General features: G+C 40.3%; 2 protein-coding genes across 5 annotated transcripts; both read right to left on the bottom strand.

The window, feature by feature from the left end:
* Positions 1–367: 367 nt before the first annotated feature.
* LOC112227763 (regulator of MON1-CCZ1 complex) lies at positions 368–10885 on the bottom strand. 4 transcript variants are annotated; one of them, XM_024392609.2, is made up of 20 exons: positions 10683–10885; positions 8987–9063; positions 8817–8901; positions 8648–8704; positions 8433–8519; positions 7465–7605; positions 6928–7031; positions 6714–6803; positions 5825–5930; positions 5340–5448; positions 4982–5026; positions 4793–4846; positions 3992–4120; positions 3743–3849; positions 3209–3328; positions 3028–3105; positions 2539–2683; positions 1983–2029; positions 1380–1605; positions 368–545 (listed from the first exon to the last, which is right to left on the bottom strand). In XM_024392609.2, the coding sequence occupies exons 1-20, from the start codon at positions 10779–10781 to the stop codon at positions 466–468; spliced, it is 1986 nt and encodes a 661-aa protein (XP_024248377.1). In that variant the 5' UTR covers positions 10782–10885; the 3' UTR covers positions 368–465. The 4 variants fall into 4 exon arrangements, with proteins under 4 accessions (XP_024248377.1, XP_024248378.1, XP_024248379.1 ...); XM_024392610.2 differs by having other exon boundaries at positions 1983–2051; positions 2579–2683; positions 10683–10884; XM_024392611.2 differs by lacking the exon at positions 368–545 and having other exon boundaries at positions 1448–1605; positions 1983–2051.
* Positions 10886–11367: 482 nt separating this feature from the next.
* LOC112233567 (serine/threonine-protein kinase RIO3-like) lies at positions 11368–19867 on the bottom strand. The gene is made up of 13 exons (XM_024401303.2): positions 19563–19867; positions 18419–18537; positions 18013–18155; positions 17437–17544; positions 17128–17237; positions 16384–16527; positions 14610–14737; positions 14092–14274; positions 13224–13383; positions 12965–13045; positions 12742–12831; positions 12352–12459; positions 11368–12062 (listed from the first exon to the last, which is right to left on the bottom strand). The coding sequence occupies exons 1-13, from the start codon at positions 19596–19598 to the stop codon at positions 11958–11960; spliced, it is 1515 nt and encodes a 504-aa protein (XP_024257071.1). The 5' UTR covers positions 19599–19867; the 3' UTR covers positions 11368–11957.
* Positions 19868–25509: the final 5642 nt, after the last annotated feature.

Genomic DNA, 25509 nt, shown 5'->3' with positions numbered 1-25509 from the left:
GTGCACTTCACACATAGAAAAGTACAACATTCCACTGTAATGCTATGTCCTAGACGCTACAATGCTTAAAATAAAGGAATGACATTTTAATTTCTTAAAAAGTCAAAGCTACGTATAATCAAATTATTTCAGGTTTTCCGTCGGCAACAGAAGCAGACACAATCATAATTATGTTTTTCAAACCATAAGCCAGGTTTGTGTTCATTAGGCAGAAGGACTACCTTGACTTGTCCAATAAGAAATGCTCCTTTTCGTTTAACGTTGCAAAACGTTTTCTATCGAATGCCCTAATGAGCATGACCCAGGGTTAGTCAGAAGGACGTCTTGTCAAGCGGACTAATGCACAAGCATGACATGTCATACACCATTGATTGTTAGAATATGTACAAATGATTTTATTAGCATGATTTGAACAATTATTTACAATAAGTTAATGGACTGTGGGATAACATAAAATGTCTCGACTCAAACTGTTACTTGCTTCATGAATGCCTGCTCCCCGAAAACTTCCTTGAAGTATACCACATGCTCCTCACAGTGCTCACCTATTGGCCAATCAAAACAGAGTATTAGGGCAAAGGTCAGTCAATACATGCCAGTGCAGCTAGGTGGAGACTAATTCATTTATTAGCTATTCATGTATTAATTAGTCATTTATTCCCAGGTTTATTTATTACCCCACTGCAAACATGTCGATTGTGTTTTTACCATTAGTACCCATTGTGTCCTTATTAATTTATACATTTCTTCAAATTGTAGACAGTATTTAGACAGGTATATGCTACGCTGTTTGTCATCCTCTTGGATTGCAGTTTACGTTGATAATGTGGGTGTCTATTAAACCTGAAACCTATAGGATAAAGGTTCACAATCACTGCTACTCGCTCACTCACACATGTTCAAAGTTTCAAAGAAGCCATGCAATTGTGGTAAGAATTTTATGCTTGGGAACAATCATAGATGCATCCACATGAATAGAAAAGCAACAGTTTCAGCACATGCCTGTTGTTCCTGGCTTAGCAGAGTTATTATTTGGGTCAAGGCAATCTAATATAAATCACACAGAGGGAGGGCACTCATTCATTATTGAACACAACGGCTTTACCAACATTTCTACCACAGAATAGAGTCCATTTGAGAATTATTTCTACGGTCATTACAAAGGATTTAGTCAGACCAGAGCCATAAAAATACAGTCTGGCGTCACTCCTAGACAATTTATTCAACCTATCGGTGTGTATAAGTCAAGCCATCTGGCTAAAGACAATGTGGTTCTAGATGAAGTGTTCTGCTATGTGGGCCATGGTGAAAAGTAGTGCACTACATAGGGAATAGGGGGCCAATTGAGCTGCAGGCCTAGTGTAGTGGTGTCACATCACCTGGGTTGAAGCTGGGGTTGCCTCTCAGACGCAGGTTCCTCTGCTCGAAGAACCGGAAGATGGTGTAGAAGAGCATCTGGTCGGCCGTCTGGCGTGCCGCGTCTAGGAACTTACGGGCGGAGATGTTGCCGTGGCCACCCACGCTGCGGATGAAGCGCAGCGCACCCAGGACCTGCTGTCTGGACAGGAGCACCTCCACAATCTCATCATTGGCTGTGGACAGTCTCTGTTACACACACATAGATGTATGATGTTATAGATCAGCATGTTACACACACATACTGTAGATCAGAACGTCACATGGGAAACCATCACTGTGCTGACTCAAACAAAACAAACTAGATGTATTGTTATAACTCAGCCATGAATGGAGTTTGTTCACTTCAAGGTTCCTTATTTGCTATAATTAGCTGGACCAATACAACTAATGGAACTTTAAAATGGGATTCTCTGGAAAAACATTAAACTCTCCAAAGGACTTTGGATGTCCTGTGTGATATTCGATAGCTGTTTAAACAGTGTGTGTTTGTTTTTTGAGGGAGTGTGTGTGTTTGAATGTGTGTGTGTGTGTGTTTGAGGGTGTGCATAAGTAAGGGATCCTACCTTCAACATATCCAGGGAAAGCTGGTGTGCAGGGGGGTATGTGCTTTCTAGAGACAGCAGCAAACAGGCCTTAGAGAGAATGATGATGCACATGGTAATTCCATGACCAATCAAAATAAAGATCTTACTGTAGAACTTTTTTGAGGTCAGCTCAAACAATGAAACGAGCGAGAGAGAGAGAGTAAATAATCAACCACTATTAGAGCAACATCATGCCTTTTATCCTTCAAAGTTATCCGGTGAGAAATGGGACCACAGGAGGAGTAGATAGGGCAAGAGTTTCCCACGCATTATATTGGATTAAATACCATGTAAGAATTGTGAAAGACCTGGGTCAAACACATACGTCAAAGGGCTTTACTATTGTTTCCAATGTACCAGGAAAACCATATGAACTGTAGCTCAAGCTTTTATTTTAAGTATTTGAAATGTATTTGACCCAGGTCTATTCTGAAGCATTGCGTCTTCAGTGAACAGCTTGCTAGCCCTTTGTCCCAAACGTTGTATTACTCCACTGAATACCCAAAAGCTATTGATGACTATAGGACCAAACTACCATGAAATAGTTGAGCTGTATGTAGTAACTGCTGATTCACCAGTGGCTTGGAGTCGCTGAGGACGTGGTACTGGAGGAACTGATGGAGCATGTAGAAGAGGTTGTGCTGAACCAACATCTTAATGACCAGCTCATACAGGTAATGCTGGGGGGGAAACAGAGAATGGTTATTCAATTGTTGCATCTGAGGTCCTAGAGGTTGCAGCTCTCTTTTTCTTTTTGAAGTGTTCTACTCCCCTAGCCAGTACCTCGCCTAAACAGGTGTGCATTCCTTTCGCCTCCGGAAACAGAGAGTGCACCTTAATATTTCAATATTATCTCCAGGGCAATATGGACCAATAAATATGTAGGATCTACAGGAACATAAAGTATACTAATGTAGCACTGGCAACATGTTACAACATGAAACGGTGGCATCTCGCCATAACTCATAAAAGAACAAATTAGGTTCTGATAAAGCCTCCACAAAGGCTCCTTTTCTGCAAGTACCTGCACGGTGATCTGGACCTGGTTGAGTGAGCGAATGTACTCCATCAGCACAGCAATTATAAACTTGTGAGACGTGTCCTGTTGGAGGGGTGAAACAATATAATGTTCAGTCATCTTACAGGTAATTGAGATTATTATTATTATAAGGCAGCCATTGAAATATGTGCTTTGCCACAGTCACCTTTTTCTCAGAGAAGGAGGACAGGACGTGGGTGTACATGTCTGACTGGTCGATAACCGCCTGCCTCCGGACGGGCCTCTCCCGAGCAGCGCTGCCTCGGCTGGGACCAGACTCCGTAGCCTGGAAGAGATCAACAGGGAAGAACAAAAGTCATGTCACTGAAACAGACCGTGTGTGAGCTACTGATCCGCCGTAACACAGATGAGAAAACTCTAATCTGTTCAGCTGATTATAACATCTACATCCTTTGTGTTATTCAAATTACCATATCAACATTGTTAAGACATATCCAATAGTGAGATATCACTACTCTTCTACATATATTTTCACTGTGTGCCTTGATTTTCAAATGACTTAAGTGAACTAACACAATTAGCTTTTCTGTGCATTTATAATAATGTAAGTAATATCATTGAAGTACATCCATTTATCCACATGCATACACACTCTGATCATGCCTTACTAACAGTCAAGACAGCTGTGCTAGAAACAGTGTGGCTTTCGTTATGCAGTGTTTTCATAGACTGTACTCACCACAGTGTAGGTCTGCTCTGCCTCCAAGTACTCTTTGTAAACTTGGTTGAGTTTGTCGAACACTGTGGCCACCACTGGTAAGCCCCCCTTATCTCCCCCGTTGAGCACTGAAACACAGTGCGTGAACACTATCTACGGGCACTATGGTTTAGGGGTTCTCTAATCATGAACAAACTCGACTTCTTGTTTTATTAGTGTGCTTGCTTCAGAAACGAACAGTGTCCCCTATGTTTCACGAGGCAGTCTTACTTTGGGTACACACGGACAAGATTACCATCTTGCAGTCTCGTCTACGCAGGAGGAAGTCCATCAGCTTGCCCTTGTCCTGCAGGAGGTTGACAGTCGGCGGCAGCTTCACCTGCAGATACCACAGATACCCTGAAGAAAAAGGGGAACACACAGCACAGGTCAGACAAGCAGGAGAGAACCTGAGCCCCACCCGGAAACAACCAACTGTAGATCTGAGAAGTTTGGATAGGCGCAAGCAATATGGCAACCATTCTACATAGTCTACCAGAGAACGAGGTGGCTCTCCTACCACAGTAGGTACTGTATACCTATTTGTTCCTATCAGATCTACAGTGAATAGGGGTTAAGGACAAGTGGTGGTTTCTTTTTTATTTAGTATTTTACCCAATTTTTCTCCCCAATATTGTGATATCCAATTGCAATCCAATTACGATCTTGTCTCATCACTGCAACTCCCCAAAGGGCTCGGGAGAGGTGACGGTTGAGTCATGCGTCCTCCAAAACATGACCCGCCAAACCTTCGCTCCTTAAAACCCGCTGCTTAACCCGGAAGCCAGCTGCACCAATGTGTCGTAGAAAACACAGTTCAACTGACTATCGAAGTCAGCCTGCAGGCGCCCGGCCAGCCACAAGGAGTCGCTAGGGCGCGATGAGCCAGGTAAAGCCCCCCCGGCCAAACCCTCAATCCCGCTGCGCCACTGGGGAGGCCTACAAGTGGTTGTTTCTGGTTCAAATTAACCCAGACAGTTTGCCAGGACATAGTTGTCTATGGTTAGATGTGTGGATGTTCTTCTCACTCACCTTCGCTTGCACTGATGATGATATCGGGTTGAAAGACGCTCCAAGATGAGGAGTCTGAAGGTCAAGGGAAGCATAGTAATACCACCACCTACCATCTCCATGCTAGCCGTCCCAATTATCATTGATACCATTCCATTGACACAAGTGTTGCCGTAGCTCATCTAGCTACTAGCGTTTCATAAAGGATACAGAGTTCACAAGGCACAGGAGGCTGGGTGGGTACAGCAGCAAGACCTATGGAGACAGGGAGACGTGAAGTTCGTTTCTGTCATGGGTTTAAGAGACATGGGATGGAACATAAGGGAGCGCAAGGAGAGGAAAAAAACACTTTTCAAAAGTGACAGATGGGAGTGAAGTTCTGAAAGTTCTGTAATGTCTCACACAGTATGACACATGGGGGCAGAAAAAATAAAATAACAGACAGAGAGAGACAACTGAAGGGACAGGCAGACAACACAGGCACAGAGACAAATATAAACTCAGCCAGACAGACAGTCGGTAAGGACCGGCATGGCCACATACAGTAGTCAATCCATGTAGCCTATACCTGTTAGGGGAATCCTGTAGGGGTGGATGGAGCGACCAGGCAACACAGGCTGATGGACGTTCAGGGCACAGTCAGGCTCCCGCAGCTTGATGTCAAATATGATGGAGGTCTGAAACAGAAGACATTATCTACATCATTCAGGACTGAACGTGTTTGGACATTGGATATGGAACAACATGATAGTAGTCTTTTTTTGTCTAACTTTGAGGCTGCCGCGAACTTGGGACTATAAGGTTCTTTCTGAATTTTTGTCAAAATTGAGTTATTGACGTACAGTAGCATTGTTCTGTTTAATGTCTACCTATATAGTAGTCTAAATACCCCAATTCATGTTGTTAAATTCAAAAGAATACAAGATTAAAATTGCTGACACCATTCAAACCAATGAGGGTTAAGATCTTTAAAACCAATTATCTCAGAATCATCTTTTTGCAGATAGAATCTTATAGTCCCGAGCTCTCAATTTCTTGCCAAAAGGAACTCACCTGAGAGCTCTGATGATGCACAACAACCAGGTTATCCACCACGTTGAGGGCAAACTTCCCTGTGGTGTTGAGTTTCAACACGTTGGTCTTCTTACAGGATCCCTCCCTGGGAACAACATGCTGTTAGTCAGGACCAATGACTTATATAAACCCTAGATTTCTGATGCTATGTATTAACCATTGAGAAGCTTTGATGCCACCGGTCAGCCATATTGCCCAGGGGCGCCGTGTTGAAGCCACCGTGACTCCATCTTGGCACTCCCCCACCATTGTAAACAATGTTTCGGAAGCTATAGAAATGCATTTATTGTCTACATTTGTTTTTGACACGTTTATTATATTACAGACACCTTAATGCATACTTTTAAATTAGATTGTGAGCTAAACATACAATTTTTTTTTTTTAATATAAAAAACATTTTCCTCAATGTTTTGGGGGGGGGTCCTTCAAAAATGTAATTGAAATACTGTAGAATTCTATTCATTCCAATGGAGGACAGCTCCTACTCCCCATTAAGTTACGAATGTAGACATTAATAAATGCATTTCTATAGCTTCCAAAATATTGTTTACAGTGGTGGGGGAGTGCCAAAATGGAGTCACGGTGGCTTCAACACAGCGCCCCCTATCAGTAATCTAGTGTATATATAAACCATTGGTCAGGACAGTGACTGACATAATATGTCACTTTATCCCTTCAGGTATTCCCTATTCATAAATAACACCATACATATTTAATTTCAAGGTGGTTGAATTAATGTCTCTAGCCACTCTGCATATTAGGGTAATATGGTTGTTGCATGACCTTGTTATTAAGTTAGTAGTATGAATTTCAGCATGTTTAGACCAATGCCCATTAAGAATATGCTATATGAAATGTAAGATTTACCTGGGTAGCTGATAGAGGACCACCTCAGCACAAGGACTGTCAGTAGTTCTGGAGTGATGCTTCAGATACATTACATACAGCTGACCGTAACTAACATTAGAAACAAAGTGAACAACTCACTTAGCTTTTAATACTGCCAAAAGTTGTTTGAAAATGTTACTTGAATATCGAGCCAAACTATGACATTTCAATTCAAACACAGATGCAAACTTACATGGTGGCCACAGCAATGTCCCTCTCTGTCAGATTGAGCTTGGCTGGCTTGGGAACCACTGGAAGCTCGATCTCAAACTTGGGCATTTTAGACATGGTCCCACTCTGCAGGTACAAACAACAACAGGTAAATTAACCCCATCAAAAACAAGATAATGACAGTGAGCTTGGACAACTACTTTAATCAAATCAAATGAAACACTAACCTATCAAATGTTTGATGAATAGATTTTCAGCAACTTGCGGCTGCTAATGCTTTCTCAAACATAAACATGAGCTTTGGTGGAATATATCCTATCTTACTGTATGGGGCGGCAGGGTAGCCTAGTGGTTGGACTAGTAAGCGGAAGGTTGCAAGTTCAAATCCCCGAGCTGACAAGGTACAAATCTGTCGTTCTGCCCCTGAACAGGCAGTTAACCCACTGTTCCTAGGCCGTCATTGAAAATAAGAATTTGTTCTTAACTGACTTGCCTAGTTAAATAAAATCCGGTTGTGGACATGTTTGAAACATTTATTATCTCAGTTGTGACCACTTACTTTGAAGGCAAACGGCTGCAGCACGTTTCCCTGGGCGGTGGTAGAGAGCAGGATGACTGCAGTCTCAGGACAGTACATGTACCAGTTCACATTGACGCTCTGACTCTTCAGCAGCTTCAGGCTGCGTTTGTCAGGAAGCACCTAAACACAGCGGGCATCTCATTGACATACACTTCATCATCTGTCTAATGTCGGAAAAACTGGCACAAGAAGACATTTTTCTAGAATGCATTTGGAGCCTAGTAGACATCCATATATACATCCTTTTTCCAGGTACAATTTGACCTTACACAGCGCAGTAGGGCAAAATCTGCCAACTTCATAGCACAGTCAGAGTTAAATTGAGACCTCTAGTGGTTGTAGTTTGAATTGAGATGACCGAGTCACATAAGCTTCATGTGACAATGTTTTAAGTATAGAAAAGAACAATACAAGTTCAATTCAACCAATTGTGTTACAATAATCTAGGACACAGTACATTCCTAAACCACAAAACAACTAGCTCCCTTATCACAAGAAATAGGAGTCGTAAAATATACACTGAGCATATCAAACATTTGGAACACCTGCTCTTTCCATGACATAGATTGACCAGGTGAAAGCTATGATCCCTTACTTATGTCACTTGTTAAACCCACTTCAATCCGTGTAGATGAAGGGGAGGAGAATTTTTAAGCCTTGAGACATGGATTGTGTGTGTGCCATTAAGAGGGTGAATGGGCAAGACAAAAGATTTAAGGCGAACTGGTTTAAGTGTGTAAGGAAACGCCACGCTGCTGGGTTTTTCACGCTCAACAGTTTCCCGTGTGTATCAAGAATGGTCCACCACCCAAAAGTAATCCAGCCAACGACAAAGGAGTCCATGCCCTGACAAATTGAGGCTGTTCTGAGGGTAAAGGGGGTTAGGGGGGGGGGCAACTCAATATTAGAAAGGTGTTCCTAATGTGTTGTACAATCAGTGTAGTTACCTGGTAGAACTCAATTCCCTGGTCAGTGATGAAAACGATTTCATTCCAGTTGGTCCAACAGAAGCCCAAAATACTGGCATTCTTCATCTGCCAATCACAACATTTTAATATCAAAACCACAACTATAGAAGATTTGACTCATGCTTAGTTGCACCTATGTAGAAATGACAGCTATTTTTAACTTGAAACATTTGACACTGGATATGCTTGCATACCTTACATTCCTGGGAGCATTCCAAATGCGGATAATCCGGTATGAAGCTTATGAAATCCTAAAATAAAACAGAGGCTTTCGGTCAGGCCATCAGCATGGAAACACAATGTTGGGATAACTTAGAGGTAGGCTACCTTCATTGAGTCAGGAATGATTTACGTAATGCTTACCACAGATTTTGGTGTTCTCTGGACAGCCAAAATCTTATTTCCGATCGAAAACTTAATGCACTTCACCTCTCCTTTGTCATCCATTCTGTGAAGAAAATACATACTTTCATGGGATCATCATCACTGATCTTACCATATTTATCATCACAAGTTATGCGCAATGTTGTTACCTGAAGGCAACTGAGTTTTTGTCATCTGGTCCTTTAACCACAACCCCAGTGGCACCCCCTGATCGTACTGCAAACACCTGAATGGGCAAACAGAGGAAGCTCAATATATAAAAGGATTTGGGAGGTAAATATTACATTTAGATAGGGTAGCAATAGAATGATGCATAAAATTGAGGGTTACTCCTTGTCTAGTCTGGTAAATGTATTGCCAGTGGAGAAACATGTGTTAATGTTGACTATATACTATAGCTAACCAATTTGTCTACCTCCTTTACTTACCGAGGTAAAGTTGGTTTTATATTCACACATTTGGACTTTCAAGACATTCAACAGACATTCGCCAAAAGCCATTTACAAATGTAAAAATCAATAACTAATTCACCTTGTCACAGAATCATCAAACTAGATATGATTTATTCTATAAATGTCATGCATACTTTTACAACCTCTGTTTTGAATACAAATTCCAGTTTTGATTGGATAGAAATACATAAAAATCGATCTATTTAAAGAAGTATAAATCAATAACTAATTCACTGTTTGTCACAGAAACATCACACTGTGTATGATTTATTCTATAAATGTCTATCATACTTTTACAACCTTTGTTTTGAGTAAAAATTCCAGTTTTGACTTGATAGAAATACATCACATAAAATGCCATGTAAAGCTATATAAATCAATAACGTTTTCACTCATTATGACAATCATCAAACTAGGTATGATTTATTCTTTAAATGTCTAGTATACTTTTACAAACTTTGCTTTGAGTAGAAATTCCAGTTTTGATTTGATAGAAATAGATACAATCTCCAATATTGTATTTAAAGATGAAGAAATCAATAACTAATTCAGTGATAGTCGCAGAAAAAGTGAAAATATGCGTTTATTTTTAATAACTTTAAAGAAATGTTAATTTCAAGTGCATGAAGTTAGACAATGTTTACATGAAGTTTTACAATGTCTACAATCTTAAATTGTATGCCCAATTAATGTTTGCATTTTTGGTGCAACAGTTCCACATATTAAAGTAGTTACAAGGCACAACAGTAATTTATTTATGCGTCTAATTTAACAGCCAAGAGGCCCCTTCCAATCATTTTATATTTTGGCTTTGTTGAAGTTCGTCTTCGTCATCCCCAGACAAGCTGAATGGTACCATCTCCTTAGGTAATAGATTCAAATGATCAATCAAATCAAAACTGAAACTTTTATTCAAAACAAAGGTTGTAAAAGTATACTAGACATTTATAGAAAATCATATATAGTTGTATGTTTCTGTGACAATCAATGAATTAGTTATTGATTTTAACCATTTTAAATAGCTTTTGGCGAATGACTGTTGAATGTGAATATAAAACCAACTTTACCGACCATATTAAATTAGTCATACTGTATGGCTACACCTTCTTTACGGTTGACAGCCATCCTCATCTAGTTAGCTATATGTTCTTGCTGAATGAAAGGAAATGTACATGTCTTAAAATTAAAAGTTCAAGAATTATGTATTTTGCTAGCTATAAACGAGCTAACTAAAAGCATGTAGCTATCTATATCAGTGTGGTGTCAAGAGCATAATCCTGCTAGCTAGCTGGCGTTGGGACACAATATCGGGAGTGTGTACTGGTTGGATTAGTCATACGATGTGTCCCAAAACCACTAGCCAACTAACGTTAGCTAGCATAGGCTACTGTACCTGTTTATTCGCTTCGTCGAAAAACACATTGTTGACGCTTGACGCATTTTCAAATTGCACAGGGTTTTCACAAAGTTCGAGGTAGTGTTCCTCACTCATTGTGAACTTTCAGTTATGCTATGATGTCTTGTAGTTGTCAAGTGTTTGTGCTGTATAACGAGTTCAGAACTGATTTGTACGAAAGATAGGCGGGGTTTATGACTGACTAGTGACGAACCTATTTGATCATCTTAAAATGTGATATAAAAACTAACCTTAACCCACTGTTAATCTTGTGCATAACCCTTGACATCAAACATCACATTTTTTGTTTTCATACATTTTTACGACATCGTCATTTTGATATAGTGGCTGTGCTTGCTAACTAGCGAAACAAAGGTCCAAAAACCTCTCTAGGGTAAGTTCCGGTTTGAAAATCATGTAAGTCACGCGAATCGCCTACCATAGTAAATGTCCCTTTCAAAATACAAATCCCATCGTCAAACTTTGAACTCAAACGCTCCAAAAAGGTACGGGTAGTTTCTGGAGGCCTTAAAACATTTTACAAGATGGATTGTAGTTACACAAAGTTTGCTTGTTATACGTCTTTTGTTATACATTTGCTAGTGTAGGTGTGGTTTGGTGTCTTCCAGCAGCTTGTGCTCCATTTGTCCAGAGCGAAGCAAAATAAATGACAATGCATAACTTATTTTTACCATTTATTTCCACCATAATATTGAAATTACAGAGAGTACACAAACATGACAGCTCCATTGTAAGAACAACAGACCTCAATGCAAACAACTCATTCTGTCTTCAGTCAAGACAGCACCTTTTCATGATTAAAATATTCACTGATACTTTGGTCTCTCCATCAAAATGTTGGATGACAATTTGTTTCATTCAGAACATAATGCAAAACCCTTTTCATTCGAGCTCAGTTTACTTGAGAAGATAACTTGTTCATAATGTCATGAATGCTGGTTACTAATACTCTAATTTAAAAAGCAATTATTGTGTGTGCATGTAGATGCATTGTCTGTCATGTACCCCGTCAGACATCCCCATCCATTCCATTTACAGCCGTAGTAACGGAATGAGATGTTGACATTTCATGGAAGGTGGTTTGGAGCCCTTTTAGCCCAATGAAGCCTATGACACCATCTTAGGATGCAGCGACCTTTCGACCTCTTGCATACCTCACTGAGACCATGGGGGGGTTTACTCGACCCATTCTCTCAAGCAATCACCCAAACAGGTTCCATGTAGCTATTCATGGTGTCTAATATCTCATTGTTAATCATCGTCGTGTAATAGGGGAGGTCCTCCGTCGCTGAAGTTGTACATTTTCTTGCCCCTTCTCTGCACGTGGTCCTCATTCATCTTCTCCAGTGCCTCAATCTAGAAAACGACAACATTGTATGAAAATTACTATTTTAATCCCAGGTTTCTGGTAAGCATTGTGACGAATGCATTTGTGGCACTTGATACAATATAAACATATATTATAAACATCCCCACAGCAAAAAGGCACTTTAGTACATGATAGATTTTGATGCTGTGTGGGACTAGATAACATGAGAGCCCACTTTAAAACTGCCTGAAAAATGCATTTCTGTAAATTCAATGCAACTACATATATCTTCACCAGAGAAATAAATGCCTCATATGGGCCTCAATGTTTTCTGACCTGGGCAAGGAACTCTGCCTCGCTGTCACCACTGAGCTGCAGCCCAGACACAACATTGAAGAGCTCGTACATGTTCATGGCCTCAGACACCCCGCCCTTCTGGAAGAACTGCGTTGAAGAAAAAAATAATTATATATATATTAAAACCAACAGCTTGTCACTGATACAAAGCTGGTCTAAGAATAGTTTACATATTGGTTTCCACTTTCGCTCATTTTCCACCAACATTCATTGCATGTTTTGAGGAGTGGCAGCTAAATATATTATCCATTCAAATGGATTGTCAATTGTTGTGACAGATAATCAGGACTTTAGTCAGTATTTACTGTGAGATGTACATAATAATAGCCCATTTAAACCTACAGTACTTGGATAACTGAGCTAACTTACCGTGGCCACGTTCCTGCAGTCCCTGAATAGGAACTCATGGCTGTGAGGGTGATTGGGCTCGATTGACTGACTCACGTCAATCAGCCAAACCTTCAAAAGACAAGATGATTACACCACTCAAGGTAGAATCTCATGCCTGAATTTCCAGTGTGAAAATAAATGTGTAGATTGACCCACCTGGATAAAAAAAAAAAGGTTAAGACGAAAAGGATGAATAGCGTACCTTGCACTCATGCCACAGCATGTTGTATTCACTCAGGTCAGCGTGGACGAGGTTACACTCCTGATACAACTGTTGCATCATCTGCAAGGACAGAGACATCCAGGGGTCAAAGTGATCCACAATAATGATCCGGGTAACTCTGTGGACACTCATCACTATGGAACTAGCACTTACAACCAGGCGTATTAGTAAAACGTATGAAACTATATACCAATAGAACCATGTGTATGTTAGTGTATGGTGTTAAAGCTGCACTTACATGAACCACTTGGTAATAGGCCCTCTTCATGTCCTCAGAGCCCAACATGGCCTCCTTCAGTTTGGGAGCCGGCACATGGTCCTTGCCAATGAACGACATCACGAGGATGTGCTTCTTCAGAACCACCACCTCGGGGCATGGGATGCCAGCTTTCTTCATACTGATGGAGTAGAGGGGGGAAAAGAGAGACCATGAGCCATACAGTTGGAGCTTTGGAATCTTTTTTTTTTTTTTATGGCTATAGGTTGGCCATTGGCCATTTACTGTAGATAATTTGATATTAAAAAACTACATGAAAAGGTTATTTGTATTGAGTTTAGATACAAATCAGGTGAATTGGTGTTGGTCCATATAGTGTACAAAACATTAAGGACACCTTCCTAATATTGAGTTGCGCACCCCCACCACTTTTGCCCTCAGAACATCCTTAATTCGTCGGACTCTACAAGGTGCCGAAAGCTTTCCGCAGTGATGCTGGCCCATGTTGACTCCAATGCCAGTTGTGTCAAGTTGGCTGGATGTCCTTTGGGTGGTGGAGCTTTCTTGATAAAAAAAATCCAGCAGTGTTGCAGTTCTTGACACAAACCGGTGCGCCTGGAACCTACTACCATACCCGGTTCAAAGGCACTTAAATATTTTGTCTTGCCCACCCTCTGAACGGCACACATTCACAATCCATGCCTCAATTGTCTCAAGGTTTAAAAATCCTTCTTTAACCTATCTCCCCCCCTTCATCTACACTGATTGAAGTGGATTTAACAAGTGACGTCAATAAGGAATCATAGCTTTCACCTGGTCAGTCCCATGGAAAGAGAAAGTGTTCTTAATGTTTTGTAAACTCTGTGTAGGTGACATCGCCACCACCCACCGAGCCAGGTTGTGCATCTCCTTCTCAGCCCACAGGCGGATGATCGTGCGGGGGTTCAGCTTGCTGAAGCGGTCTATGAAGCGGTAGTCATCCTTGATGTACTTGTCACGGTTCTTGAACTCGTTGAGTGTGGTCTTGAAGACCTTGAGCACACACTCATCTGGGACAGCATTATTCTCCATGCTAGGAGAGGAAAAAACACACGCAACAGTATTGAAACAAACTTAATTAACAGACATTTAAGGAAGTAGCTCTGTACCAAAACATGTAATAGTTTATTTTAAAACAACTATGGCTAATGACAAATAGCAAATAAGGCTACTGCTATAGAATCTCTGTCAATGATTGTCATCACAATGTAAATGTCATGCCATAACCTTAGGCAACCACAGCTGGGGAAATTTCTATTCAGATCCAACTCATCTTCAGGCAGATAACACCTTTAGGGTCAATCAACCTTGGGTCAGCCAATTCAAGGTGTGGGTTCTTGCGACAACTTGTCACGATGACACCCTCACCTTCCCCCATTTGCGTGGAACACCACAGACTCCTTTCCAGTGCTGATGCAGCCGTTGATGTTCTCCAGAATGCCTGCGTTCACCATTTTGTACATGAGCAGACGGGTCCTTGGGTCCACTGCTTGTTCCTTAGAGAGACAAGGGGAGAAAAAAAGAAAAAGAAAAAAAAAGAATCATGAGGATCAGGAGGAGAGAATTAGGAAAGCATGAAAGTACATTAAAATGATACAGATCTGATTGTATAAGTCTTAGCACAGTGTTATTTTGAGATTCAAAGACTTCTATAGTGGTGAATTTTGCTACTTGTTAGTGCTGAGCAATTAGTGCTTTTTGAGGTCGGTTTTGTTTGATTCTTTTTTCATAATCACGTTTTTAATTACAGTTTCAATTATTTGGGTTGAATGCAGTAACACAGAATAAAACAATAAAAGTGCCATGATGGTAGTGACAGCCCATGACCGCTTATCACTCATTTACAGTGGTGGAAAAAAGTACCCGATGTCATACTTAAGTAAAAGTAAAGCTACCTTAATAGAAAATGACTCAAGTGACACAGTAAAATAATACTGGAGTAAAAGTCTAAAAGTATTTGGTTTTAAATCTACTTAAGTATCAAACGTAAAGGTAAAAATCATTTCAAATTCCTTATATTAAGCAAACCAGACAACACAATTCTTGTATTTTTTATTATTTACAGATTCACAGGCACTCTCCAACACTAGGATATCATTTACAAAGGAAGCATGTGTGAGTCTACCAGATCAGCGGCAGTAGGGATGACCGGGGATGTTCTCTTGATAAGTGTGTGATTTTGACCTTTTTCCTGTCCTGCTTAGCACTTAAAATGTAATGAGTACTTTTGGGTGTCAGGGAAAATGTATGGAGTAAAAGTACATTATTTTCTATAGGACTGTAGCAAAGTAAAATAGGTCAAAAATATAAATAGTACAGTATAGATACCACCACCCCCCCCAAAAAAAAAACTTTAGTACTTTAAAGAATTTTTACACAATTGCACATTAATTGACATAAATATTTTATTAAAGTAGTGTATATTAAATTTGTTTTATTTGACTATTATTTTATTCCAAGTCATAATCTCATCTTTATAGAGCTGCTGTCTATGCTGTCAGACAAAATCACTATTTTGTAGTTCTTCAAAGCAAATAAGTCGTACTTTTATGACTGCTGAATACCAACTATCAATCACTCATGTATTTTTAGGTAGAGATACTTCGAAGCAACAGCTGCTCTCTATATCCCCTCACGATTGCACATTCTGACTCGTCTGTAACAGGCATGAAAGAAACAGAGCGGACAAGTAGATGAGCAATGGATTATGGTCTTTGTAGTTAATTACCACATTTTATGCACTAATCTATGTAGAATATTGGCCAGTTGGAAAATACAATTCCCATTAAAGCCTTAGGAGCGGCAGGTAGCCTAGTGCTTAGAGCGCTGGGCCAGTAACCGAAAGGTTGCTAGATCGAATCCCCGAGCTGACAAGGTAAAAATCTGTCGTTCTGCCCCTGAACAAGGAGGTTAACCCACTGTTCCTAGGCCGTCATTGTAAATAAGGATTTGTTCTTAACTGAATTGCCTAGTTAAATAAAGGTTATATATATAAAAAAGTCAGTTATCTCTAGATAGATATTGAACTCAGAAAAAACACAAACGTAATCAAATTCTAGTAATTGAACCTACATCAGTCAATTTGTTGTTTTAAAAAAACTTTTCTATAAATCGCTCAGCACTACTATTTGTATAAACTCACAGCAGTGGAGTGCTCCTTCTTCTCATGCAGCCGTGCACTGCGACGCTGCTCGGAGTAGCAGTGTTGCTTGAGGGAGTTGTACACCTGGTTGGAGAGCTTCAAGTCCATGCCAAGCCCATCTCCCACATTGATCTCTGGGGCAAACTGGGAAGACAAGACAGAGAGGGTGATTTCAAAATGGCTGACAATTCAGAATATGTTCACATCAGTGTGTATGCACATCAAGCCACACATTTCAAAGCTAATGAAGACAACTGCTAATGATGTTAAATACCCATGTCTCGGTGTTGGGGAGTAGTGAACTACATGTAGTTCAACTAGGAATTTAACTATATTTTGTAGTATATTGATGGTAGTTTAACTAAATTCAAATCTAGGTAGCATTTTCAGTAGTTAATTACTTGTTTGCCACGTAGAGGTGTAACTAACTACAGGAACTACACATGTTTTTTGCAAAAATAAAATATTTGTGTTGGCAATAATAGCATTTATTTTTCAGCATCAGACTCACCTAATTCTCACTTGAAACAGTTTTTGTGTTTAGCAGGCTAAATGACACATTCTATTAACAAATGAACCCAAAGTGATATGTTTTTGCAATTTGTGGTCAATGACATTTCAGATTACCATACGATAATTTTTCACAAAGTAGTTTGGATGGAGTGAACTACTTTATCAGAGTAACTTTAAGTTAACTAGATTTACCAAGCTACCAAGTAAAGGTTATCTTGTTATAACTCTTACATTGTCCATGCGTGCAGTATTCTTCCTGCCACACACAACCTCATCGTGCTTAGTAGTGATGTTCTTTCCTTTCCCAGTAAAGCCTCTCTTTGGAGTTATCGTGGGTTTGTCTGGAATACATTGAACAAAAGTGAATATAGAAAGTTGAACTATTGCTTTAACATAACCAACCACCAATATCATGAAAAGACCAACAGCCACCAATATTCTATGCAGCAAGACGTGGCCCTGTTACATGTATACAGTAGATGTATAGGACCTAGCTACAATACTAATATAGGTGTAAAATGACAAAGTGATAGACTTTACCAGCTTTGTAGGGGTCGTCACAACTATCTTGCCAATCAACTTCATCCTCGGAGCTGCCGCTGGCCTCGTAAGGGTGCACCATGCGATAGTTCTCAAAGGAGATGGATACTGCAACAGTATATACCAATCATATCTCAAATTCTTCATATTCCCACTTGATTCTTTTTACACTCCAGAAACTTGGTCATGTTTATTAAGAGTACCAAACAGAAAATATTTTAAAACATATTGCTACTGAAAATGTCTTCCATTTGATGCAGAATGAGCACAACCCTTCATAGGGTTGTCACGATAGAAGTATCACGATCCTACGATACCAGATTTTCCATGGCAAAAAATAAAAACTCTATGGTCCTATAAAAACCTACTTCATGTAAAATTGTGGATGCAATAGCTTGCAAAATAAACAAATGTGACAACATAATGCGCTTTGTTTCTAAGATTAGAAGTGTTTTACCCAAGAAATTAAATCCACTTCATGTTTTGTTTCATTGCCACGATAGCTCAGAGTATCGCGATACTGGTATAGCGACAACCCCTGTATGGTTTTAATACAGGACTTGTCCATAGGCTTACGTTTGCTATCGCCATTGAACTTTCTTTCTTCTGTGCGTAGCTGGGTGTCAAACTCCTTGTCAAACTGCATCTGCAGCATCTGAGCCAGCATCAGATCACTGTCTGTCTCTCGCTCCTCACCGGCATCCAGAGCAGCGCTGACACTAAAACAGAGACACAGGATATCGGACATACTTCTCAAAAATAACCCAATGTCAGAGTGGTTTGACTTACAATTAGGATATTAGGTTGGCACATTAAATTGTTAGGAGCATATATAAGGTGCAGCTTTTATTTCTTTACAGTGACACTAACAATTAACACCGAAGTGTACACCAGCTAGACTAGATGGTAAAAAATGTATTTGAAAAATTCCTTACAAGTTCATGAGAATCGATAACAGACAGGTGATATTAACAGGACTTACCTTGAGAAATCAGGGAAAGATTGACTTTCATCATCCAGTTGCTTGGCTAGCTGCTCGCTCATGACATCAGTGAAGGAGCAGGGACACACCACCTTGGTTGTGGTGGCACCCCATGGACTCTGAAGGACCATTCATTCACATTATTAGCTAGGTAATGGCAAAACACAATACAGCATGATTTTTTCCCTTTGCGAACACATCTATGTACCACGTGCTTGATTAAAGCAATAACCAATTAGCTAGTTACTAAGCTAGTGAAACTAATTATAACCCAATATGTTTTATAACTAAACCAAACGTTTCAAACGGAACAAATAAGTTACCCCATTTGCGCGTTCTGGCATACGTTTGCATTTTTCCGTTAAGGAACGCCTGCTCTGTGAAGTGCGCGTGTGCAATAACTCAATTCGCCTTTCCTAAACAACGCAATTTTTGGGAAACTTTGGCAAAAGGTAAAGTCTACAACTTAATTCACTATGTTCGTAACATATTTACATTTGGGGTTACAGAACTGTATTGAGAAACATTTTTAATCGTTGTGAGAAAATTTGCAGAATGTCGGCCAAAATCCATCTCGTTCTATCTTCTCCAACTGCCGGCCACTGGGCTTCCTCTCACTACCCATATTTGGTAGGGAGTGGTAACGCCAAAAGGATGCTTCACATTTATACATCCGGCGAACCATCTGTGCTATAACCACCGATAGGACAATGTCCTTGCTTTTTCTGACCAATATGACTCATTTGTTTCCAATAGAAACGACAAGCTGTGGTCTATCTTGGTTTAGTTAAATCTTTGCTATTACGTTACCTGTCAGCCATACTGGATAAAAAAAGGCAGCCAGGGACATGCCCTGACTTGTCTAACTAGCCAACGTTTGAAGCATGTCAGCTAGTATCAAACTTGGCTGGTATTGGTTGATAAACGAATGAATTAAGCCAGTGTTAGTTAGATCAATTCACTTATAGCTGTATTTAAAACTAGATGATGTGATCAATTCACTTATAGCTGTATTTAAAACTAGATCATGTTATATGTCCTCTCCCAGACAAACTATTGAAAGGCTCTGTTCTTGCCACGACCAGGGCCATTTTACATGTCCAGAATGTCGGACTGACTACCTAATCTTAGCTAACCAACTCACCTTTGGTACTTCTGCAGTGATCGATATTTGATCCATGACAGTCAGATGTTGGGCTTGATGGTGAATAATGTTTGCGCAAGGACAGGTTTAAAAAGCAGAGCTACGTACAAAACTGTTGGCTACGACGATAGTCTCTTTCGTTAGCTTTCTGAATTAAAAACTTTAATGTCGATGTGTTAGCTTAAGTCAAATTACTACAGGATTTAAACGTTAATGTCACAAAATAACAAGACTTCAAGAGCTACAGCGAAAATTCTCTGACTGGCGTTCTTTTTCCTGAATAAGGAAATGACGTCACCCTCTCTTCTTCCATGACATAATGGCAGTCGGCAAACCAACCTTAAAGGTGAATGCCGCCACCCATTGTGCTGGAGTGTGCGGCCAATCACGGTTTACAACATTTCAAAATCCTCCTACCTGACACGGTACCTCGTATAAAATAAAATAAAAATAGCCCTACTACATTCTAATAGACCCTCCCCATCCCCCAAAACCCCTCCAAACCCTACCATCCTCCTCAGGGAATTTTAGAAAAATTAAAATTGTAAAACATTTCAAAAACTATACTAAATATAATCACGTCACCATATAATTTATGAAAACAAACAATTTTGCAAAGAAGGTTCTCACCCCCTTCCATAGACTTACACAGTAATTATGTCAACTTTCAGAGGACGTCCTCCAGCCTATCAGAGCTCTTGCAGGGCGTTCTCCTATAGAACTCCATTGTTATGGAATGGTCAGCCTATCCTACCTTAAAGTCTTTATTAAAGACTCATCTCTTCAGTAGGTCCTATGATTGAGTGTAGTCTGGCCCAGGGGTGTGAAGGTGAACGGAAAGGCACTGTAGCAACGAACCGTCCTTGCTGTTTCTGCCTGGCCGGTTCCCCTCTCTCCACCGGGATTCTATCCCTATTACGGGGGCTGAGTCACTGACTTAGTGGTGCTCTTCCATCCCGTCTCTAGGAGGGGTCACTTGAGTGGGTTGAGTCACTGACGTGATCTTCCTGTCCAGGATTGGTGCCCCCCTCGGGTATGGGCTGTGGGGGAGATCTTTGTGGGCTATACTCAGTCTTGTCTCAGGGTAGTAAGTTGGTGGTTGAAGATATCCCTCTAGTGGTGTGGGGGCTGTGCTTTGGCAAAGTGGGTGGAGTTATATCCTGCTTGGTTGGCCCTGTCCAGGGGTATCATCGGACGGGGCCACAATGTCTCCTGACCCCTCCTGTCTCAGCCTCCAGTATTTATGCTGCAATAGTTTGTGTCAGGGGGTTAGGGTCAGTCTGTTATGTCTGGAGTATTTCTCCTGTCTTATCCGGTGTCTAAGTATTCTCTCTCTCTCCCTCTCCCTCCCCTCCCGGAGGACCTGAGCCCTGGGAACATGCCTCAGGACTACCTGGCCCGATGACTCCTTGCTGTCCCCAGTCCATCCGGTCATGCTGCTGCTCCAGTTTCAACTGTTCTGCCTGTGGCTATGGAACCCTGACCTGTTCACCAGACGTGCTACATTGTCCCGGACCTGCTGTTTTTAACTCTCTCTCTCAACCGCACCTGCTGTCTCTAACTCTGAATGCTTGGCTATGAAAAGCCAACTGATATTTACTGCTGAGGTGCTGACCTGTTGCACCCTCTACAACCACTGTGATTATTATTATTATTTGACCCTGCTGGTCATCTATGAACGTTTGAACATCTTGTCCATGTACTGTTATAATCTCCACCCAGCAAAGCCAGAAGAGGACTGGCCACCCCTCAGAGCCTGGATCCTCTCTTCCTAGGTTCCTGCCTTTCTGGCGAGTATTTCCTAGCCACCCTGCTTCTACATCTGCATTGCTTGCTGCTTGGGGTTTTAGGCTGGGTTTCTATATAGCAATTTGTGGCATCAGCTGATGTAAAAAGGGCTTTATAAATACATTTTATTGATTGATTGCAGCATGAACTGACATGTTGTCCACCCAATCAAAGGATTGGATATTAATCTAGTACTGAAAGCATAATCTACAGCTAGCTAGCACTGCAGTGTATACAATGTGGTGAGTAGTTGACTCACAAAGAGAGAGAAAGACAATAGTTTAACAGTTTGAACAAATTAATTTCTTCCAAAATGAAGGAGAAGTAAGCAATTGTCTATTATTGTTTTTTACTTTCAGTTTCACTTACTTAGCATGCAAATGCAGCTAGCTAGTTTAGCCTACTCAAACAGAGGGATGCTATGTTAGCTAGCTGGCTATGACTCTCCAACACAACACTGGAACACTTCCAAGTCAAGGTAAGCTTTTGGTATTACTAATTTATTGCCCCCGGGGACTGCCGGTGTCACTGTTTACTGACTGTACACTGTAATGTTACTGCATGATTATAGGGGGTTTACTAATGTGTTAGTTCTATTAGCTATGCTGACTATGACATTACTTTAGCTAAAATGGTGACAACGATGTAGGCTGTGTGTTTGGCTTGCAAATGTTTTTTCGCCTGGTCACATGCAGCTGATGTCCAAAAGGGAAGGGAAGAGGTGAGAGGAGAGAGAGGAGAGAGAAGAGAGTACATAGATGCGATAAGGAATACAACGTGGCTGGTATGAAAGTGAACTGTGTTTATGGGTGATCAGGGGTGTATTCATTTAGCTGATTCTGTTGAAAAATGTTTCTAAAATGGAATCAAATGGAATAAATGGGGATAAACATACCTGAATTTGTCCAATAGAAACTCTCGTTTGCAACTGTTGGACTAATGATTAAACCCTATTTCAGCTAGTTACAGGCAACAGTGTGCAAGGCGGTATTGAATGTCACTGTCTGTCACCTTGAATTTTTTTCTTGGCCTGTGTGCACCTACAGTACCAGCCAATAGTTCGGACACACCTATTTATTCAAGGGTTTTTCTTAATTTTTTATATTTTCTAGATTGTAGAATAATAGTGAAGACATAAAAACTATGAAATAACACACAATGAGTCATGTAGTATATTAAACAAATCAAAATAGATTTTATATTTGAGATTCTTCAAAGTAGCCACCCTTTGCCTTGACAGCTTTGCACACTCTTTGCATTCTCTCAAACATTATCTTCCAGCAGTCATGAAAGAGTTCCCACATATGCTGAGCTGCTTTTCCTTCACTCTGTGGTCCAACTCATCCCAAACCAGCTCAATTGGGTTGAGGTTTGGTAATTGTTGAGGCCAGGTAATATGATGCAGCACTTCATTACTCTCCTTCTTGGTCAAATAGCTCTTACACAGCCTGGACATATGTTGGGTCATTGTCCTGTTGAAAAACAGATGATAGTCCCATTAAGCACAAACCAGATGGGATGGCATATCGCTGTAGAATACTGTTGTAGCCATGCTGGTTACGTGTGCCTTGAATTCAAAATAAGACAGTGTAAGACAAAATAAGACAGTGTCACCAGCAAAGAACCCCCACACCATCACACTTCCTCCTCCATGCTTCACGGTGGGACCCACACATGGAGATGATCCATTCACCTACTCTGCATCTCACAAAGACAAAAATCTCACATTTGGACTCATCAGACCAAAGGACAGATTTCATCCGGACTAATGTTCATTACCTGTGTTTCTTAGCCCAAGCAAGTCTCTTATTATTATTGATGTCCTTTAGTGGTTTCTTTGCAGCAATTCAACCATGAAGGCCTGATTCACACAGTCTCCTCTGAACAGTTGATGTTGAGATGTGTCTGTTACTTGAACTCTGTGAAGCATTTATTTGGGCTGCAATTTCTGAGGCTGGTAACTCTAATGAACGTATCCTCTGCAGCAGAGTTAACTCTGGGTCTTCCTTTCCTGTGGCAGTCCTCATGAGAGTCCGTTTCATCATAGTGCTTGATGGGTTTTGTGACTGCACTTGAAGAAACTTTAAAATGTTCTTGAAATTGTCTGCATTGACTGACCTTCATGTCTTAAAGTAATAATGGACTAATTTCTCTTTGCTTGTTTGAGCTGTTCTTGCCATAATATGGACTTGGTCTTTTACCAAATAGGGCTATCTTCTGTATACCACCCCTACCTTGTCACAACACAACTGATTGGCTCAAACGCATTAAGAAGGAAAGAAATTCCACATATTAACTTTTAACAAGGCACACCTGTTAATCGAAATGCATTCCAGGTGACTACTGCATGAAGCTGGTTGAGAGAATGCCAAGGGCGTGCAAAGCTGTCGTCAAGCCAAAGGGTGGCTACTTTTCCGAATCTCAAAAATAAAATATATTTTCATTTGTTTAACACTTTTTTGGTTACTACATCATTCCATATGTGTTGTTTCATATTTTTGATGTCTTCACTATTTTTCTTCAATGTAGAAAATAGTAAAAATAAAGAAACACCCTGGAATGAGTATGTGTGTCCAAACTTTTGATTGGTACTGTATATTTAGCTATAACAAGAAAAAACATGTATCTGCTATAACAATACAGTGACTTAAAAACAACCTTCAAATGGCTACATCTTAGCTAGCTAGCTAGTCAATTGATAGGCAAACTGTGGCTAACAGTAGTTTGTTTACTAGCATAAAAATGTTATGGTTTTCTTCTGGTGAAAGAGAGGAGGACCAAAATGCAGCGTGGTTATGGTTGACCATCTTTAATAAAGATGATAACGTGAACAATATACTTATACAAACCGTGGAAAAACCGAAACAGTCCTAACCGGTGCAAAACACAGAGACAGGAAACAATCACCCACAAAATACCCAAAGAATATGGCTGCCTAAATATGGTTCCCAATCAGAGACAACGATAACCACCTGCCTCTGATTGAGAACCACTCCAGGCAACCATAGACTTACCTAGAATACTTAACTAAACACAATCCCATAAACTACAAAACCCCTAGACAAAACAAACCACATAAATCACCCATGTCACACCCTGGCCTAACCAAAATAATAAAGAGAACACAGAATACTAAGACCAGGGTGTGACAAATGTGTACATAAATAGCTGTACAATGATGAAATATGACTAAAACGTTGCTAACTTTTTCAGGAAACATAAGGAAATAAATACTGTGCTCACAGTTTGTGTATTCACGCACATTGAAGGATATAACAGTTAGAATAATAATAATAGAGAACTGGAGATTCTCTGCACAGACACAGTTCGGGAGCTGAACTTGGGAGTTAGGCTAATTAACACTGCAAACTCAGGCTCACTGTGAAGTCATTTGTCACTCTTGAAGGGACAGGCTTTATTAAAGGTCAATTAAACCGAAATTAATATAGAACTGTTTATTCCAATCAACAAAAATTCTGTAATTAATGATGTTGTGTTGTACTGGAACAAACTATAATTTAATGGTAAAATAGAGGGTTACAAAGAAAACAACATTTTATGAAGTATTTGAATGGTTTCTCTATTCTATTCTCACCCCTTCAGTATTTCCTGTGTGTGTGTTTTATTTGCTAGACTTCTGTCTGCTGGGAGAGACCTACCCTGTAGAACACACATAATTATTTATTGCATGTGTGACTGTGTGTGTGTGTGTGGTCTTTAGCATGCACATATGTATGTGTGTTTCCATGTGTAAATACCTTGCTCCTTGTTACATTTCCATCTGTAGACTATTAGCAACACAGCCAGACTCACAGTCACCAGTGAGATACTTAAAACTGAGTTACCTGAAACTGAACACGAGAACACAAACCAGTTAGCGCAATCAAACAGAATGCACAAATGTGAATGAACCTTGATCGGTTTCAAAATAACTTTGACCATTCATAGAAAATATTTAGCATTGTAATACTCTCACATACAAACCTCTTTCCACAGTGAGCCTGACTTGAATCATCTTATCTAATCCCCATGATTCCACTCCACACAATTATGTCCCAGCATCCTCTAGGTTCAGGTTATCAATGGTCATAGTGAAGACTCTTCTCTCTGTGTTTTCATATAGCGCATATCTCCCTTTATAAGTTCATACTGGACTCTG

This window comes from Oncorhynchus tshawytscha, linkage group LG29, assembly GCF_018296145.1.
Source record: "Oncorhynchus tshawytscha isolate Ot180627B linkage group LG29, Otsh_v2.0, whole genome shotgun sequence".
Lineage (NCBI taxonomy): Eukaryota > Metazoa > Chordata > Actinopteri > Salmoniformes > Salmonidae > Oncorhynchus > Oncorhynchus tshawytscha.
This window is presented reverse-complemented; position numbering and strand designations above follow the sequence as displayed.